At 47.9% G+C, this 19321-nt stretch overlaps 1 protein-coding gene across 1 annotated transcript; it reads left to right on the top strand.

The window, feature by feature from the left end:
* The first annotated feature begins 811 nt into the window (after positions 1 to 811).
* On the top strand, positions 812 to 19057 carry LOC118366635 (matrix-remodeling-associated protein 5-like). The gene is made up of 10 exons (XM_052492640.1): positions 812 to 1192; positions 2752 to 2951; positions 3190 to 3319; positions 3535 to 3773; positions 3893 to 4044; positions 4210 to 4663; positions 4756 to 8743; positions 8879 to 10442; positions 12165 to 13200; positions 13323 to 19057. The coding sequence occupies exons 2-10, from the start codon at positions 2773 to 2775 to the stop codon at positions 15607 to 15609; spliced, it is 10029 nt and encodes a 3342-aa protein (XP_052348600.1). The 5' UTR covers positions 812 to 1192; positions 2752 to 2772; the 3' UTR covers positions 15610 to 19057.
* Positions 19058 to 19321: the final 264 nt, after the last annotated feature.

The following is a 19321-nucleotide window of genomic DNA, read 5'->3' as shown; positions in this document are numbered from 1 at the left end:
TCCAGGTTTCCCCCTTTAGATCTGGAGGTGTGAGGCCGTGGGACCACCCCTGCCACAACACACACCTGTCCGAACTCTCCCAGCAACATCAGACCCCCCAGTTGCATCACAACATAACACAGGCACAGTCCCCAACTTGCCACAGCACATGTTCCACTGCTCTAGTCGGGGTGGGGAAAAGGTTAAATATAGACTAATGGCAAACTTATCAGGTGGTCTCACTTTTCATTCCAGATACAATTCTCTGAAAGAGGAAGTCACCCACTCAGACCCCCTCCTCAGCAACCAGGTCTCAGAGCATTTCATATTATTCTGTCTGTAAATCCAAGACACTCCATTTAGTATGATATGTTACATTTCGTATGGTATGTATTCATTTGTGGATGTCCATCATCCATTTCTCATAATATGTTACGAATTACAACTGGTATGATATGTAACGAATTTGCAAAACGTACAATATGTTATGAATTTGCAAAATGCATGATATGTTATGAATTTCAATTTGTTGTGGCTAACTTTAGCTAGGTTGCTTAAAAGTAGTAAGTAGGTGAAAAGTTGCTAATTAGATAAAGTTGTCCATGATGAGATTTGAACAATCAATCATTGGGTTGCTAGACATTTGTGTTATACACCCAACCAATCACACTCATTTCGTCTTTGCCTTAAGTAACCTTTTCTGTTATGTAACCATTCCAAACATAACATATCATACTAACTTGGGTGCCCCTGATTTAAATGTACTATGTTACGTGTAGCTTATGAGACCAGGCTATCCAGGGAGAGGTTACCCGGTCCCCTGGCTATTGCGCACAGCGCGTGGGATCGAGATTATTTTTTACAATCCTTTCTTTCTTATCCCTTCCCTTCCTTTCCTTTCAACTGCACAGTGGAACAAGACGTGCTGTGTGGGAATAACAAATATAGATATATTCGTTTTTTCTTGGATTGTATAGGTTACTGGTTTTCAACTCTGTTATTTTCAATTGATAAAGTTGTAGTCTATTGAAACGTCAGTAAAATTTTGAATGCCAATATTATACTACGTAAATGATTTTTTTATACTACGTAAAATACTTCTTATCATTTCTACCGTTGCCAAATCGCCCTTTGGATAAAAATGAGCACTTGATGGGAATTGGACTATAAGGAAATGAAGAATCTTGATATCTTCGATTTGAAGGATTGTCAGGTAAATTGAAAGTTATAGCTCCCAAATTAAATACCTATCCTACTATTCATATTATGACCGGGGAAACTTCTGTAAAAATTCCCGCTAGATGCTAAAATGTATCTAAAATGTACTTCCATGCAATGTAAAGTTGTATAGTTGTATCATATTGATGCGTTTACGCACAGAGGAAAAGGTATGCCGTTCTTCAATGTCATCACTCTCTGTGGCAGCTGGTCTTGCAGTCAGTCAAATAATAGCCCGTATCAGCATCGGGTCAAGAGTGTTAATAGTCAGATGGTGATGGTTACCTGCTTGGTTGTGGATTATTAGAGGAAAGGTTCTATGAAGACCACTCACGCAAAAACAATAGTTGGCGCTTCTGCCCGCAGATGGTGTGAATTATTAGTTGCTGAATTTAGATAGCTCGTTCTTCTCCTTTGAGAACGTTACTGTTTACATTTATTCACATAGATTGAAATGTCAGAGCAATGTCAAAGATAGCTGGTCAAGACGTTAGAATAACCAGACTCATACTGTAATTTGCACGGGAACGTCAGCACATGCCTTCAGAGTGTTTGTCAGTTCTGTGTGTCAGTGCCATCATGCCCTCAGTAGAACACTGGCCAATTGAACACAATTATTGACCCAGAGTGTTTCGGAATGCAGAAACTGTAGCTGCATTAGGACACACTTAATTAGGATTGTAGATACTCTACAGATGGTCATACTATCAACCAGTGGTGTAAAGTCCTTAGTAAAAAGTACAAAATATTTTTCTTCACTGCATTCCTAAAGAAAATCATGTATTTTTTACTCCATACAATTTCCCTGACACCCTAAAATACTCATTACATTTTGACACAATGGCCCTATTCACACACTTATCAAGGGAACTTCCCTGGTCATCCCTACTGCCTCTGATCTGGCGGACTTACTAAACAATAATGTTTCGTTTGTAAATTATTTCTGAGTGTTGGAGTGTGCCCCTGGCTATCCGCCAGTAACAAAAACAAGACAATTATGATGGCAAGTTTTCTTAATATAAGGAATTTGAAATGGTTTATACTTTTACTTTTGATACTTACATACGTTTTAGCTATTCCATTTACGTTTGATACTTAAGTACATTTAAAACCAAATACTTTTAGACTTTTACTCAAATTTACTGGGTGACATTCACACTTTACTTGAGTCATTTTCTATTAAGGTCTCTTTACTTTTACTCAAGTACGACAATTGAACACTTTTTCCACCACTGCTATTAACAAAGTATCTGTTGATAAGTAAATGCTTGTTAAGGTTAAAATAAGGTTTAGGGTTAAGGGTTAAGGGTTAAGTTTAGGGTTATGATAAGAGTTAGGGTTAGTAGATAGTTAGTTGAAATGCTTCTGATAGTCTGTAGAGCATCTAAAGTGTTACCCTGCATTATAGTTGTTACTGCAGAGAGAGAGTGTGTGTGTGTGTGTGTGTGTGTGTGTGTGTGTGTGTGTGTGTGTGTGTGTGTGTGTGTGTGTGTGTGTGTGTGTGTGTGTGTGTGTGTGTGTGTCACATTGACATATATATTTCTATATTGTCAGTGAGCGGCCCTCCTCTATAAGATGGTTCCCAGTGTGTGTGGTGTGTCCCTGGCTGTGGTGTTGCTGACCCTGGTGTCTCCTGGTGGTGCCTGCCCTCTGCCCTGCTCTTGCTACCAGCCCACTGAACTACACTGCACCTTCAGATCTCTGGTCAACATACCACAGCCCCTACCGCAACACACACTACACATCAACCTGGGGTAAGGACTGTGCACAAATACATACACAAACTCCCTCTCTCTCTCTCTCTCTCTCTCTCTCTCTCTCTCTCTCTCTCTCTCTCTCTCTCTCTCTCTCTCTCTCTCTCTCTCTCTCTCTCTCTCTCTCTCTCTCTCTCTCTCTCTCTCTCTCTCTCTCTCACACACTTTCACTTTCACTCTCAAACACATTTTAAAGGCATTCCATTGGTTGATGCTGTTTGTCTCTGGTCTCTAAAAGGTTCAACAGTATCAGCAGGATCCCAGACAGCTCATTGGCTGGTCTGAGGAGGCTGGCGCTGCTGATGCTTCATGGGAATGACATCCATGAGATTCCTGACGGAGCTTTCCAAGATCTGTCTTCCCTTCAGGTACTGAGAGGAGAGGGATCAAATGAGCTAATAATTGGAAGCAAATGTAAATTGTTCTATTGAGCTTAGACACTGTTATTGTATTGTGTTGTTGTGTTCATTTGACTCACATTGATGTGTATGTATTGTTGTTTAAAGCTGGAGGAGTTTATACCATGTATTGTCAATTATCATTCATTCAATGATCCATCCATCCATCCCTCTCCCCCCCCCAGGTCCTGAAGCTGAGCTATAACAAGCTGAGGGAGATCTCAGCAAAGAGCTTCTCAGGCCTATCCTCTCTACAGCGCCTCCACCTGGATCACAACTGGCTGCAGTCCCTCCACCCCCAGGCCCTGCTCCGCCTCCCCAACCTCAGACTGATCCGACTGCAGGGGAACCGGCTCCACCAGCTGCACCCGCAGGCCTTCTGCACTCTGTCCCTACTGCAGACATTCTGCTACTCCACCCTCAGGTGGGTTTTCTACAGTCTTCATTTATTCACTCTTAGTCATAGGTCACACCTAAAGAGTAGTGCACTACTTAGTGGATAGTGTGTCATTTGTGACTGGACTATCCCCCTCCTCTCCCCAGGCATCTGGACGTGTCCAACAACAGTCTGACTAACCTGCCCAGAGACATACTGAGGACCGCCCCTCTTCTGGAGTCCCTAGCTCTGCAGGCCAACCCTTGGACCTGCGACTGCAGCATGGCTTGGCTGCAGGCCTGGAGCATCTCTCACCCAGGTGACAATCACACTACACTAACCCCTAGATCTTTCACTAACCCCTAGATCTTTCCCTAACCCCTAGATCTTTCACTAACCCCTAGTCCTTACACTAGTCCCAAAATCACTGGAACTGGGATGCTTATTTGGGTGAGGAAATACTGATTCTTCTCTTCTCTCTCAGGGTTGTTGAAATGTCCGGGGCCACAGTGCCTGGTCTGTGCCTCACCCAATCACCTGAAGGGACGTGGTCTTTTGCAGCAGAAAGACTTATCCTGCTCCTCGCCTGTAATTGCCACCAATCCCAGAGCCTCATCTCAGGAGGATGGCGGAATTCAGTCAATAGAAACTTTCAGAGAGGCTTTAGGTCACGCCTCCTTGGGGATGTCCGACCAACAGGGGAATGCAGTTGATCTGAAGTGTAACATCACACACTCCTCACAGACTCCTGACATTACCCCACCACAACTTTCCTCCTCCTTCACCCCCCTCTCCCTCTCTCTTTCCCTTTCCCTGGTCTGTGGGGTGGATGGGCACAGCTATGAGAGGCTGTGGAGGCTGATGGCCTACTACAGTGAGACACCTGCCAGGCTTCAGAGAGAAATCATGTTGAGTAAAGCCCCAACACTTGCCTACAGGTATGAAATTACAGAAACACACACAACACATTCCTCTGTTATTATCCTACAATTTTGTTTTAACCCCAACACATTCATTTCATGTCCTTCAGGTACAGACAGAGAGCAGAGAGAGAGGGCTACTACCATACAGGGGTCAGGGCCAGTGTCCATGCCCATCCTGCCTGGTTACTGCAGCCCCATGTTAGTCTCCAGTTCAACAGAGCTCAGTCCAGCACCCACAGGGTTACACTGACCCTGTCCACCCTGGTGTCTGCCCCCCCAGACCCCCCATCCCAACACCCCTGGGTCCTCATCCAGACCAACCACACCCACACAGCTTTTACAGCAGCCACAGACAGCCAGATCCACCTGCCCTGTCCTGTCCTTAGCTCTACTGAGGACCTAAGCTCTGGAGACCCCAGGCTCCAATGGGTGTTTCCAGATGGTTTAACAGTCTCCTTCCCCTACCACAGCTCAGATGGTAGGGTCCGGGTGTCTGGCCAAGGGCTGATCCTGCAGAGAGTGGATCACTCTGATGCTGGACTGTACTACTGCGTGGCCCGGGCGGGGGGAAATGTCGATGTTCTCCCCCTCCGTCTGGTGGTAGTAGAATCATCCAACGCTCCCCCAGGGGAGGAGCTAGGCGCTGCTGTGACTGGATTGGTTGGAGACCCTGTCAGTCTACCGTGTGAGGCCTCTGGTTCACCGAAGGTTGAGGTGAACTGGGTTCTTCCTGACGGGGAAGTGGTAGGGAGTAGGAACAAGGGGAGAAGAAGGGGGGAGGCAGGGGTGACTGTCTTAGCCAATGGTACCCTGTCTCTCCCCTTCCCTGGGCAGAGAGACGCAGGACTATACCGTTGTGTAGCGGTGAACCAGCACGGTGCCGACTCTCACTCCACCAGACTGATTCTAACCCCACGTCCTACCGACACCTCATCAAGCATGAGATATCCCATGAGGCCACAGTCTGTGATGGGGTTGTCCAACAGGGTACCAGCCCCTCTAGGGATCAAGGAGGTTGAAGAGGGGGTGTCAGGAAATGACAAGGAGGAGGAGAACATACTGCACACCAGGGCAGGTAACACCAGGAGGAGAGGTCTTAGACCTAAACCTCCCCTGACACGGCGCCCCCCCATCAGATCTCACATGGTGAGGGTGGAGGGAGGCGGACCCCCTCAGAGGGGAAGGAGGCCCCTGAGGAGAGGCTTCCCTGTGGAGCAGAAGAGGAACAGGCTGGAGGGCCGTCGGAGGTTTAACCTGGCCAAACACAAGATAGACCCTCAGAAATGGGCCGAGTTGCTGGCTAAGATACGTGAAAGGACTGCCCCTAAAATCACAGACTCCCTGTATGTATCACCCCCAACTAGAGCACGTACTACCACCTCAGCCCCCCCAACTAGAGCAAAGACAACCACCTCAACCCCAACTGAAGCAAAGAAAACCACCTCAACCCCAACTGAAGCAAAGGAAACCACATCAACCCCAACTGAAGCAAAGGAAACCACATCAACCCCAACTGAAGCAAAGACAACCACCCTAACCCCAAGTGAAGCAAAGACAACAACCTCAACCCCAACTGAAGCAAAGACAACCACCTCAATCCTAACTGAAGCAAAGACAACCACCTCAATCCTAACTGAAGCAAAGACAACAACCTCAACCCCAACTGAAGCAAAGACAACCACCTCAATCCTAACTGAAGCAACGACAACAACCTCAATCTTAACTGAAGCAAAGACAACCACCTCAATCCTAACTGAAGCAATGACAACAACCTCAACCCCAACTGAATCAAAGACAACAACCTCAACCCCAACTGAAGCAAAGACAACAACCTCAACCCCAACTGAAGCAAAGACAACAACCTCAACCCCAACTGAAGCAAAGACAACCACCTCAATCCCAACTGAAGCAACGACAACATCCTCAATCCTAACTGAAGCAAAGACAACCACCTCAATCTTAACTGAAGCAACGACAACATCCTCAATCCTAACTGAAGCAAAGACAACCACCTCAAATCCAACTGAAGCAAAGACAACCACCTCAAACCCAACCGAAGCAAAGACAACCGCAGCATCCCCAACTGAAGCAAAGACAACCAGAATGCAGACAACCAGAATAAAGCCAGGCAGCACACAACCAAAGACCACACAACCAAAGACCACACAACCAAAGACCACACTACCAAACACCACACTACCAAAGAGCACACCAGAGGTTACAGTGGGAGGAAAATCCCCTCAACGTACTGTATTGGAGTCAGAGGCTGATACCACAGAGGGTTTTTCCATAGATGTCACCAGTCTACAGGAAGAGGGATTGAATACTGTCCACACATCACTGATCCCAGACCTGCTAACAAAGGATAGAGTGGCCCCAGAGACAACAAACACTGCAGATCAGACCAATAACTTCCCCCAGACCCCTCAGTCAAACACAGACACAGATACAGAGACAGGAACAGAGACAGAGAGTTCCCCTAAAAGCACAAAGCCAACCTCCAGCATCAATGACATTAGCACAGAGCTGGTCCTTAATCCTGTAAGGACCACAGGTGAGAGGAGGAGGTATGGAACAACAAACTCTGGACAGTTAACATTCTCCAACTCTGTCCCATCGCAATCCAGAATCCCCTGGAATTCCAGGAGAAGGCCCGGCCAGAGGAGACGCATCAGCAGACCCAGAGGACGACCCACCGCCCCCCAGAATTCCCCAGGTCCAACCTCCCCTCGCCAGAATACCCCAGGTCCAACCTCCCCTCGCCAGAATACCCCAGGTTCAACCTCCTCTCGCCAGAATACCCCAGGTCCAACCTCCCCTCGCCAGAATACCCCAAGTCCAACCTCCTCTCGCCAGAATACCCCAGGTCCAACCTCCCCTCGCCAGAATACCCCATGTCCAACCTCCTCTCGCCAGAATACCCCAGGTCCAACCTCCCCTCGCCAGAATACCCCAGGTCCAACCTCCTCTCGCCAGAATACCCCAGGTCCAACCTCTCCTCACCAGAATACCCCAGGTTCAACCTCCCCTCGCCAGAATACCCCAGGTCCAACCTCCTCTCACCAGAATACCCCAGGTCCAACCTCCCCTCGCCAGAATACCCCAGGTCCAACCTCCCCTCGCCAGAATACCCCAGGTCCAACCTCCTCTCGCCAGAATACCCCAGGTCCAACCTCCCCTCGCCAGAATACCCCAGGTCCAACCTCCTCTCGCCAGAATACCCTAGGTCCAACCTCCCCTCGCCAGAATACCCCAGGTCCAACCTCCCCTCACCAGAATACCCCAGGTCCAACCTCCTCTCGTCAGAATACCCCAGGTCCAACCTCCTCTCGCCAGAATACCCCAGGTCCAACCTCCTCTCGCCAGAATACCCCCAGAGCATCACTTGCAGACCCCAGGGGACTGCCAGCAGCTGCAACAACCACTACTAGAACCACTACTACAACCACTACTAGAACTACTGCTCCATCCTCTACTAGGATCACTGCTCCATCAAGCACATCCATCTCCCCCTCTGCTTTCTTTCCTGCCTCTCCCCCCCAGACACACACAGACAGGGTGACTCACTCAGCAAACACTGCTTCCCGGCTCCCTGACAGGTCCCAAACGACTAGCACACACACACACATTTGCACACACACTCGCACACACACTGGCAAACATACACCCACAGTCACAACAACTAGTACACACACAGACAAATATACACCCACAGTTACACACAGCGATACAGACAAACAGAGTTATGATGAAACAGAGGGTCAGGTCTGGGCCACTCCTAAAGAGCAGGTTCTATCTGTCTTCAACCCAGAGTATATCAAAACAACTCCCCCTCGGTCTGGAACCACACCAGGTAGAACAACACCTACGGGCACTGAGAAAGAACCAAGTGAGATAGAACCCAGTGAGATAAAACCCCTCTACCCAGCTGCTGATGAAGAACCCAATGAGGAGGAACCACCAGCCACCGATGAAGAACCCAGTGAGATAGAACCACCAGCAACTGATGAAGAACACAGAGAGGTAGAACCACCAGCAACTGAGGAGGAACACAGAGAGGTACAACCACCAGCCACTGATGAAGAACACAGAGAGGTAGAACCACCGGCAACTGAGGAGGAACACAGAGAGGTAGAACCACCAGCAACTGAGGAGGAACACAGAGAGATAGAACCACCAGAACTGACACAGAGAGGTACAACCACCAGCCACTGATGAAGAACAAGAGAGATAGAACCACCAGCCACTGATGAAGAACACAGAGAGGTAGAACCACCGGCAACTGAGGAGGAACACAGAGAGGTACAACCACCAGCCACTGATGAAGAACACAGAGAGATAGAACCACCAGCCACTGATGAAGAACACAGAGAGATAGAACCACCAGCCACTGATGAAGAACACAGAGAGGTAGAACCACCGGCCACTGATGAAGAACACAGTGAGATGGAACCACCAGCCACTGATGAAGAACACAGTGAGATGGAACCACCAGCAACTGATGAAGAACACAGTGAGATGGAACCACCAGCAATTGATGAAGAACACAGTGAGATGGAACCACCAGCAACTGATGAAGAACACAGTGAGATGGAACCACCAGCAATTGATGAAGAACACAGTGAGATGGAACCACCAGCCACTGATGAAGAACACAGAGAGATAGAACCACCAGCCACTGATGAAGAACACAGAGAGATAGAACCACCAGCCACTGATGAAGAACACAGTGAGATGGAACCACCAGCAACTGATGAAGAACACAGTGAGATGGAACCACCAGCAATTGATGAAGAACACAGTGAGATGGAACCACCAGCCACTGATGAAGAACACAGTGAGATGGAACCAGTTTATCTAGCACCTGATAAACCAGAGGAGAGACAACCAGAGTCAGAAATAAACAGCTCTCTTTCATCTACAACACAACTACTGTCCCCAAACACAACTGATACAGCAGCTACCACCGTTTCAGCCATCCCCTCCTCTACAGTCATCACCTCCATTAAAAGAACTAACACTATAACTATTCCTACAACTACTATTCCTACTACCACTATTCCCACAACTACTACCACTATTCCCACAACTACTACCACTATTCCTACAACTACTACCACTATTCCTACAACTACTACCACTATTCCCACAACTACTACCACTATTCCCACAACTACTACCACTATTCCTACAACTACTACCACTATTCCCACAACTACTACCACTATTCCCACAACTACTACCACTATTCCCACAACTACTACCACTATTCCCAGAACTACGACTACCACTCCTACTACTACAACAGTCTGGAGGAATCCTGGGCTAAATGCCATCCCAGACTCACATGTCAGTCGCTACCGCCCCCCACCTTACCCCAACGACCCACAACACCTTATCACAAGGCCTGACCCAGTCAGAACTCCACCCCCAATAAAACACGCACCCTCTCTCCCACACCGTGCCAACCCCAAACTTCTTCTCCCAGACATTTTAGAGACCCCTTCCTCTGCAGTCCTCACCACAAGAGCTCCGTCCAGCCCTCCCAAGATCTTCCCACCCACCACAGACCCTCAGGCCGGGGTCAACACTGGCTCTACTCCTCCTCGTTCCCCTCCCCACCGTAGTGTGACTGCCCAACGCCCCCCTCAGACCCCTGTCCTGCGTGTCAGGCCCCTTATCACTCCCCCCCACGTACGCTCCATGTCTGTCCCAGCTGAGAGTGACGCCTTCCTGCCATGCGAGGCCATTGGACAGCCTCCTCCGAAAATCACCTGGATCAAGGTCTCCACAGGTACGCCACACACTCTACTCTCAATTCTATACACAATACATGCTACTGTCACTCACATACACACAATACGTACTTTGTCATTCATACACCTTACTCAATGCACTCACTACTGTCACACAATACGCCACTCAATATGTACAGTTGAAGTCTGAGGTTTACATACACCTTAGCCAACTACATTGAAACTCAATTTTTCACAATTCCTGACATTTAATTATAGTAAGAATTCCCTGTATTGGGTTAGTTAGGATCACCACTTTATTTTAAGAATTTCAGCTTTGATTTCTTTCATCACATTCCCAGTGGGTCAGAAGTTTACGTACACTCAATTAGTATTTGGTAGCATTGCCTTTAAATTGTTTAACTTGGGTCAAACATTTTGGGTAGCCTTCCAGAAGCTTCCCACAATAAGTTGGGTGAATTTCGGCCCATTCCTCCTGACAGAGCTGGTGTAACTGAGTCAGGTTTGTAGGCCTCCTTGCTCGCACACGCTTTTTCAGTTCTGCCCACACATTTCTATAGGGTTGAGGTCAGGGCTTTGTGATGGCCACTCCAATGCCTTGACTTTGTTGTCTTTAAGCCATTTTGCCACAACTTTGGTAGTATGCTTTTGTATGCATTTGGAAGACCCATTTGCAACCAAGCTTCAACTTCCTGACTGATGTCTTGAGATGTTGCTTCAATATATCCACATAATTTTCCTCGCTCATGATGCCATCTATTTTGTGAAGTGCACCAGTCCCTCCTGCAGCAAAGCACCCACACAACATGATGCTGCCACCCCCGTGCTTCACGGTTGGGATGGTATTCTTCGGCTTGCAAACCTCCCCCTTTTTCCTCCAAACAGAATGATGGTCATTATGGCCAAACAGTTCTATTTTTGTTTCATCAGACCCGAGGACATTTCTCCAAAAAGTATGATCTTTGTCCCCATGTGCAGTTGCAAATGGTAGTTTGGCTTTTTTATGACGGTTTTGGAGCAGTGGCTTCTTCATTGCTGAGCGGCCTTTCAGGTTATGTCGATATAGGACTCGTTTTACTGTGGATATAAATACTTTTATACCTGTTTCCTCCAGCATCTTCACAAGGTCCTTTGCTGTTGTTCTGGGATTGATTTGCACTTTTCGCACCAAAGTACATTCATCTCTAGGAGACAGAACGTGTCTCCTTCCTGAGCGGTATGACGGCTGTGTGGTCCCAGGGTGTTTATACTTGCGTACTATTATTTGTACAGATGAAAGTGGTACCTTCAGGCGTTTGGAAATTGCTCCCAATGATGAAACAGACTTATAGAGGTCTACAATTGTTTTTCTGAGGTCTTGGCTGATTTCTTTTGATTTTCCAATGATGTCAAGCAAAGAGGCACTGAGTTTGAAGGTAGGCCTTGAAATACATCCACAGGTACACCTCCAATTGACTCAAATGATGTCAATTAGCCTATCAGAAGCTTCTAAAGCCATGAAATAATTTTAAAGGCACATTCAACTTAGTGTATGGTAACTTCTGACCCACTGGCATTGTGATACAATGAATTATAAGTGAAATAATCTGTCTGTAAACAATTGTTGAAAACATTATGCACAAAGTAGATGTCCTAACCGACTTGCCAAAACTACAGTTTGTTAACAAGAAATGTGTGAAGTGGTTGAAAAATGAGTTTTAATGACTCCAGCTTAAGTGTATGTAAACTTCCGACTTCAACTGTATTTCTGTCTGGCCCAGGAGCTGTGATATCACTGGACACCAAGGCAGAGCGTTTCCAGGTCCTACCCAACGGAACCTTTCTCATCCGGAGCGTGCAGGTCCAGGACCGGGGGACATATATCTGCAGCGCACAGAACTCTGTGGGTCTTGACCGCGTGATGGTGACTCTGGAGGTCTGGTCCCGCCCACCACGCATTCAGCTACCCACTCACAGAGAGGTCACGGTGCACCAGGGGGGAGAGTTGAGGTGGGAGTGTCGGGCTCAGGGGGTGCCTGTCCCTCTGCTGTCCTGGGTGCTACCTGACCGCTCCATCTTGACCCCCGACCTTAACTCCAACCCTGCCCATGGCCCTCACCCCCGGGTGTCTATATTCCCTAATGGTACTCTGCGTATTGTGGCTGTCGGCCCAGCAGACAAAGGACTGTATCGCTGTGTAGCCTCCAACCCAGCAGGGGCTAGCAGTCTGTCAGTCCGACTCCATGTCTCCTTCCTGCCTCCAGCCATCCAGCAGCCGAGAGAGGAGAGGGTAACCCAGCCAGCTGGCATGCCTGTCTACGCCCACTGCTCTGCCCGGGGGGCCCCCGTTCCCTCCATCCGCTGGAGGACCCCAGATGGTACGCTACTGCTCCCCTCTCAATTCCTCAATGGGAACCTGTTTGTCCTCCCCAACGCCACCTTGCTGATACGCAGGCTTTCCACTAAGGACTCTGGGAGCTATGAGTGCCTGGCGACTAATGCAGTAGGCGGGGATAAGAGGACGGTGAGGGTGTTGGTGACTGGAGATGAAGGAGGAGGTGTTGTCTCCACAGATAAAACTACATCCTCCTCTTCCATTAACAGTAACTCTGACCTGAACCCCTCCTCAGCCGTCCTTAACCCTCCTCTCCGGCCCTCCTCCCCCCTCAGTAAAGCTAAGATCCTCTCCACCTCTCCATCCAGTTCTATAGTTGTATATGGAGAAACTCTGCTCCTTCAATGTTCAGTAACCGGCTACCCAGAGCCTAGAGTGGTCTGGAGGGTACCTGGCAAGAAACTAGTGGATGCCCACTACAGGTGTGTGCTTGTCCATATTGATTTCTGATCTGTTTAATCTAGTCTGTCTCTGTTGTATTGATTGATTGTCTGTGTCTTGTGCTGATGTATCAAACCTTATCCTCTCTGTGTTGTATTTCCAGTTTTGACAAGAGGATGAAGGTACACAGTAATGGAACGCTGTATATCCAGTCCATGACGGAGAAAGACGGGGGGGACTATTTATGTGTCGCACGAAATAAATTGGCTGATGACTACCGCCTCCTCCGTGTCACCGTGGTCACGAAGCCCGCTAAACCCGCTAAGATTGAGCCAAAGCAGCCATCCAATCAGAAGGTGGTATCGTATGGAGCAGCTTTAAAGGTAGACTGTCTGGCCACCGGGCAGCCTGACCCCGCAGTGAGATGGAGCCTACCGGACGGAACCTCAGTGAACAGCGTACTGTTGCAAGGGGACGAGAAAGGGGGACGGAGGAGGCGGCTGGTGGTGTTTCACAACGGGACTCTGTTCCTCCCGTCAGTGGGGATGGGGGAGGAGGGGGAGTACGTCTGCCACGCTGAGAACCAGATGGGGAGAGACTCCATGAGGGTGATGATCAAAGTCCTTACCTCACCCCCTTCCTTCCAAAGAACGAGATATGAGGTCATCAAGGTGCAACAAGGGGGCGTGGTGGCTCTGAACTGTGGGGCCAAAGGAGAGCCCATCCCTACAGTCACATGGTTCTCTCCAAACAATCGTGTCATCCCTGTGGGGGGGTCCGGTCCAGTTGTAGTGCGGCCAGATGGCTCCTTGGTGATCCAGGGGGCTAGAGGGGCTGACGGAGGAAACTACACCTGCCAAGCCAGCAACGTGGCTGGGGAGAGGAGCAGGGTGATGGGGGTGGAGGTGAGCGTGACCCCACCCAGCTTCACTCTCAATGGGACTAGGGGTGGACTCGATGGGACAGACAGACATACAGCTGTTGTTAGCAGTAGTGGACTCAGTACTAGGATCACCATCAGTCAGTCTGCAGGGAGGGTTCAGTCAGGCAGGACTGGTAATGGTGTCAGTAGTGGTAATGGTGTCATTAATAATGAAGTGAGTCATAATGGGGTCAGTAATGTAGGGGACCAGAGGGTCTCAGCAGTAAGAGGCCAGACAGTTCTTTTGCCCTGTCCATCCCAGGGCTTCCCTCCACCCCGCTTGGCCTGGTTGCTGCCTGGTAACGGGGTTCTCCCGGCGCCTTATTACGGCAGCAGACTCACTGTGCACCGCAACGGAACCCTGGAGCTGAGGGGGGTGAGGGCAAGCGATGCTGGTCTGCTGGTGTGTGTTGCTCGTGGTGAGAGGGGCGAGACTCAGATAATGGTACATCTAGAGGTTTTAGACACACAGGACCCACCTCGCTCCAGAGGCCCAGTGACCACAGGGAAACCTCGCCCAGTAGGCCCAGTCAGCACAGAGAAACATCGTCCAGTAGGCCTAGTCAGCACAGAGAAATCTCGCCCAGTAGGCCTAGTCAGCACAGAGAAACCTCGCCCAGTAAGCCTAGTCAGCACAGTGAAACCTCACCCAGTAGGCCCAGTCAGCACAGAGAAACCTCACCCAGTGGGCCCAGTTAACACAGAGAAACCTCGCTCAGGATTCGCATTTACAGAGGAGACACCTCACCCCAGAGGCCCAGTCACTACTGAGAAACCTCACTTAGGAGGCCAAGTCAGCACAGAGAAACCTCGCCCAGTAGGCGGGGATAAGAGGACAGTACCAGGAGTTTCATTCCGAGGGGATACACCTCACCCAAGAGGCCCAGTGTCAGAGGCAGCAAGGAGTGTTATCCCGGAGAGGAAGCTTTTGGTCATCAGCAGATCAGCTTCTCTGGTCAGCATCATAAGCGGAGAGAATCTACGGCTACCCTGTCCCCAGACAGACAGCCCCAGTCAGAGTTCCAGCCAGACCCAGTCTCTGACCTGGACGTTGCCCAGCGGGGGGATCGTGTCTCGGGGCCAGACAGCAGGGACGGGTCAGTACTCAATCCTGGATGACGGGACTCTGACTGTGCAGCAGGCGTCTGTGTTCAACAGGGGGACCTACTCCTGCCGATCCACCAATCAGGACACCTTGTCTATCCTGACAGTTCCAGTGATTGTAATTGCCTACCCCCCTCGCATCACCAACGGCCCCTCTCCACTGACCTACACCCGGCCCGGAGTTGCTGTGCAGCTCACCTGCTACGTCATAGCAACCCCCCGAGCGACCATCACCTGGGAGATGCCGGACCAATCCCAGCTAAGGGTCACAGGTCAGGCCCGTCTCTATGGCAACCGGTACCTGAGCCCCCAGGGTTCCCTAGTGATCCAGAACCCGACCAGCAGAGACACTGGGTTCTACCGCTGTACTGCACGGAACGCCATTGGAACCGACACCAAGGCCACTTATCTACATGTGATCTAACAGAACACACACACAGTGAGACCTGGTCCTGCTTATCTTCGTGTCTGGAGGGGGCACACACACACACAAATACACACATACACACACACACACACTTTTTGCCCTAAGAAACTGCAAAGTTGAGTGCAGAAAATACTGTTCAACCAAAGACTGATAAAAGATAGTAATAGAGAATATAAAACCAAATGCATTTTTTGTGTTATGCATCTTTTTTTGAACCTTTATTTAACTAGGCAAGCCAGTTAAGAACAAAGTGTTATTTACAATGAAGGCTTACCCCGGCCAAACCCGGATGACGTGGGGCCAATTGTGCTCTGCCCTATGGGACTCCCAACACGGCCGGATGTGTTTCAGCCATAATGTGTTATGCATCTTACAGCCATAGTGTGTTATGCATCTTACAGCCATAGTGTGTTACACATCTTACAGCCATAGTGTGTTATGCATCTTACAGCCATAGTGTGTTACACATCTTACAGCCATAGTGTGTTACACATCTTATAGCCATAGTGTGTTACACATCTTACAGCCATAGTACAGCCATAGTGTGTTATGCATCTTACAGCCATAGTGTGTTACACATCTTACAGCCATAGTGTGTTACACATCTTATAGCCATAGTGTGTTACACATCTTACAGCCATAGTGTGTTATGCATCTTACAGCCATAGTGTGTTACACATCTTACAGCCATAGTGTGTTATGCATCTTACAGCCATAGTGTGTTACACATCTTACAGCCATAGTGTGTTACACATCTTATAGCCAATAGTGTGTTACGCATCTTACAGCCAATAGTGTGTTACGCATCTTACAGCCAATAGTGTGTTATGCATCTTACAGCCATAGTAAGTCGCTCTGGATAAGAGCGTCTGCTAAATGACTTAAATGTAAATGTAATAGTGTGTTACGCATCTTACAGCCAATAGTGTGTTATGCATCTTACAGCCATAGTGTGTTACACATCTTACAGCCATAGTGTGTTACACATCTTACAGCCATAGTGTGTTACACATCTTACAGCCATAGTGTGTTACACATCTTACAGCCATAGTGTGTTACACATCTTACAGCCATAGTGTGTTATGCATCTTACAGCCATAGTGTGTTACACATCTTACAGCCATAGTGTGTTATCCATCTTACAGCCATAGTGTGTTACGCATCTTACAGCCATAGTGTGTTACACATCTTACAGCCATAGTGTGTTATGCATCTTACAGCCATAGTGTGTTACGCATCTTACAGCCAATAGTGTGTTACACATCTTACAGCCATAGTGTGTTACACATCTTACAGCCAATAGTGTGTTATGCATCTTACAGCCATAGTGTGTTACGCATCTTACAGCCAATAGTGTGTTACACATCTTACAGCCATAGTGTGTTATGCATCTTACAGCCATAGTGTGTTACACATCTTACAGCCAATAGTGTGTTATGCATCTTACAGCCATAGTGTGTTACACATCTTACAGCCATAGTGTGTTATGCATCTTACAGCCATAGTGTGTTACGCATCTTACAGCCAATAGTGTGTTACGCATCTTACAGCCATAGTGTGTTACACATCTTACAGCCATAGTGTGTTACACATCTTACAGCCATAGTGTGTTACGCATCTTACAGCCAATAGTGTGTTACGCATCTTACAGCCAATAGTGTGTTATGCATCTTACAGCCATAGTGTGTTACACATCTTACAGCCATAGTGTGTTATGCATCTTACAGCCATAGTGTGTTACACATCTTACAGCCATAGTGTGTTATCCATCTTACAGCCATAGTGTGTTACGCATTTTACAGCCATAGTGTGTTACACATCTTACAGCCATAGTGTGTTATGCATCTTACAGCCATAGTGTGTTACACATCTTACAGCCAATAGTGTGTTATGCATCTTACAGCCATAGTGTGTTACACATCTTACAGCCATAGTGTGTTATGCATCTTACAGCCATAGTGTGTTACGCATCTTACAGCCAATAGTGTGTTACACATCTTACAGCCATAGTGTGTTACACATCTTACAGCCAATAGTGTGTTATGCATCTTACAGCCATAGTGTGTTACACATCTTACAGCCATAGTGTGTTATGCATCTTACAGCCATAGTGTGTTACGCATCTTACAGCCAATAGTGTGTTACGCATCTTACAGCCATAGTGTGTTACACATCTTACAGCCATAGTGTGTTACACATCTTACAGCCAATAGTGTGTTACGCATCTTACAGCCAATAGTGTGTTATGCATCTTACAGCCATAGTGTGTTACGCATCTTACAGCCAATAGTGTGTTACGCATCTTACAGCCATAGTGTGAGTTATAAAAGCAATAAGCAGCTCTGAGAAGCAACTGCATCATTCAACAACAATAAATAGTGTCAACATCACAGACTATATCAGGGAGTAAAAACATCAGCTGTTGCAATACACATCATGCAACATGCAACATATTCAGCTCTGTATTATACAACCTTTCTGAACTTTTACCTCCATAATATCTAAAATGGCCTTTTGAGTCCTGTGTATAGTTGTGTATTTATGAGCAGAACAAATGTTCGATAGTGGTCACAGAACTCCTCCAATGATAGTTCTGTGGAGCCACAGGAGGCTGCAGCACTCTGTGTCTGCAGCTGTCTGTGTCTACAACTCTCTGTGTCTGCAGCTACCTGTGTCTGCAGCTGTCTGTGTCTACAGCTCTCTGTGTCTGCAGCTGTCTGTGTCTACAGCTCTCTGTGTCTGCAGCTGTCTGTGTCTACAGCTCTCTGTGTCTGCAGCTCTCTGTGTCTGCAGAGCTCTGTGTCTGCAGCGTTCTGTGTCTGCAGCTCTCTGTGTCTGCAGCTCTCTGTGTCTGCAGCTCTCTGTGTCTGCAGCGCTCTGTGTCTGCAGCGCTCTGTGTCTGCAACTCTCTGTGTCTGCAGCTCCCTGTGTCTGCAGCTCTCTGTGTCTGCAACTCTCTGTGTCTGCAGCTCCCTGTGTCTGCAGCTCTCTGTGTCTGCAGCGCTCTGTGTCTGCAGAGACAGCTCTCTGTGTCTGCAGCTCTCTCTGTCTGCAGCTCTCTATGTCTGCAGCCCTCTGTGTCTGCAGACTTGACTACTCTTCCAGCCATTAGGCTGTAGGCTACATACATCCCAAGATCTGTCAAATAAAAACAACATTTACCAAGTCTTTGAAGATGGAATTTGTAGTAATGACATATTTTTGTATACAGTAGCGTAGATGTGTGTATGGCTCCAGTGTCAGATCACACATGTGTAATATCCATATAAAAGCTGATACCATCATGTTTTAATTTTGTGTAAATTATTTGTCTTGTAAAGACTGTAATATATTGTTATTTTGTGCCTCTTATCATAAAGAGAGAGATGTCTCTCAAATCTCTCACTAACCTTCTGCTTTTCCCCCCAACTGCTACATTTTATAAATAAAATATAAAAGAAATTCAGCCTGCTGATCAAGGCATAGTCTGTTGGGTGTGTGTACGTGTCCTGGGAGGGACAGAAACAGTGGGTTTGTTTGGGAACCTGAGGCTTTGTATCCCATGAGTCTCAGCAGAGAAACCAGGAAATGGGTTTGTTTGGGAACCTGAGGCATTGTATCCCATGAGTTTCAGCAGAGAAACCAGGAAATGGGTTTGTTTGGGAACCTGAGGCTTTGTATCCCATGAGTCTCAGCAGAGAAACCAGGAAATGGGTTTGTTTGGGAACCT

The sequence above is a fragment of the Oncorhynchus keta genome, chromosome 34, assembly GCF_023373465.1.
Source record: "Oncorhynchus keta strain PuntledgeMale-10-30-2019 chromosome 34, Oket_V2, whole genome shotgun sequence".
NCBI lineage: Eukaryota > Metazoa > Chordata > Actinopteri > Salmoniformes > Salmonidae > Oncorhynchus > Oncorhynchus keta.
Note: the sequence above shows the minus strand (reverse complement) of the source record. Positions and strands in the feature narration are given on the sequence as shown.

Bases quoted from the DNA above. Each gene is read 5' to 3' on its own strand.
- LOC118366635 (XM_052492640.1), top strand. From the start codon at position 2,773: ATGGTTCCCAGTGTGTGTGGTGTGTCCCTGGCTGTGGTGTTGCTGACC. The intron at 3,320-3,534 runs GTACTGAGAGGA...TCCCCCCCCCAG, and splicing joins AAGATCTGTCTTCCCTTCAG to GTCCTGAAGCTGAGCTATAA. The intron at 3,774-3,892 runs GTGGGTTTTCTA...TCCTCTCCCCAG, and splicing joins TTCTGCTACTCCACCCTCAG to GCATCTGGACGTGTCCAACA.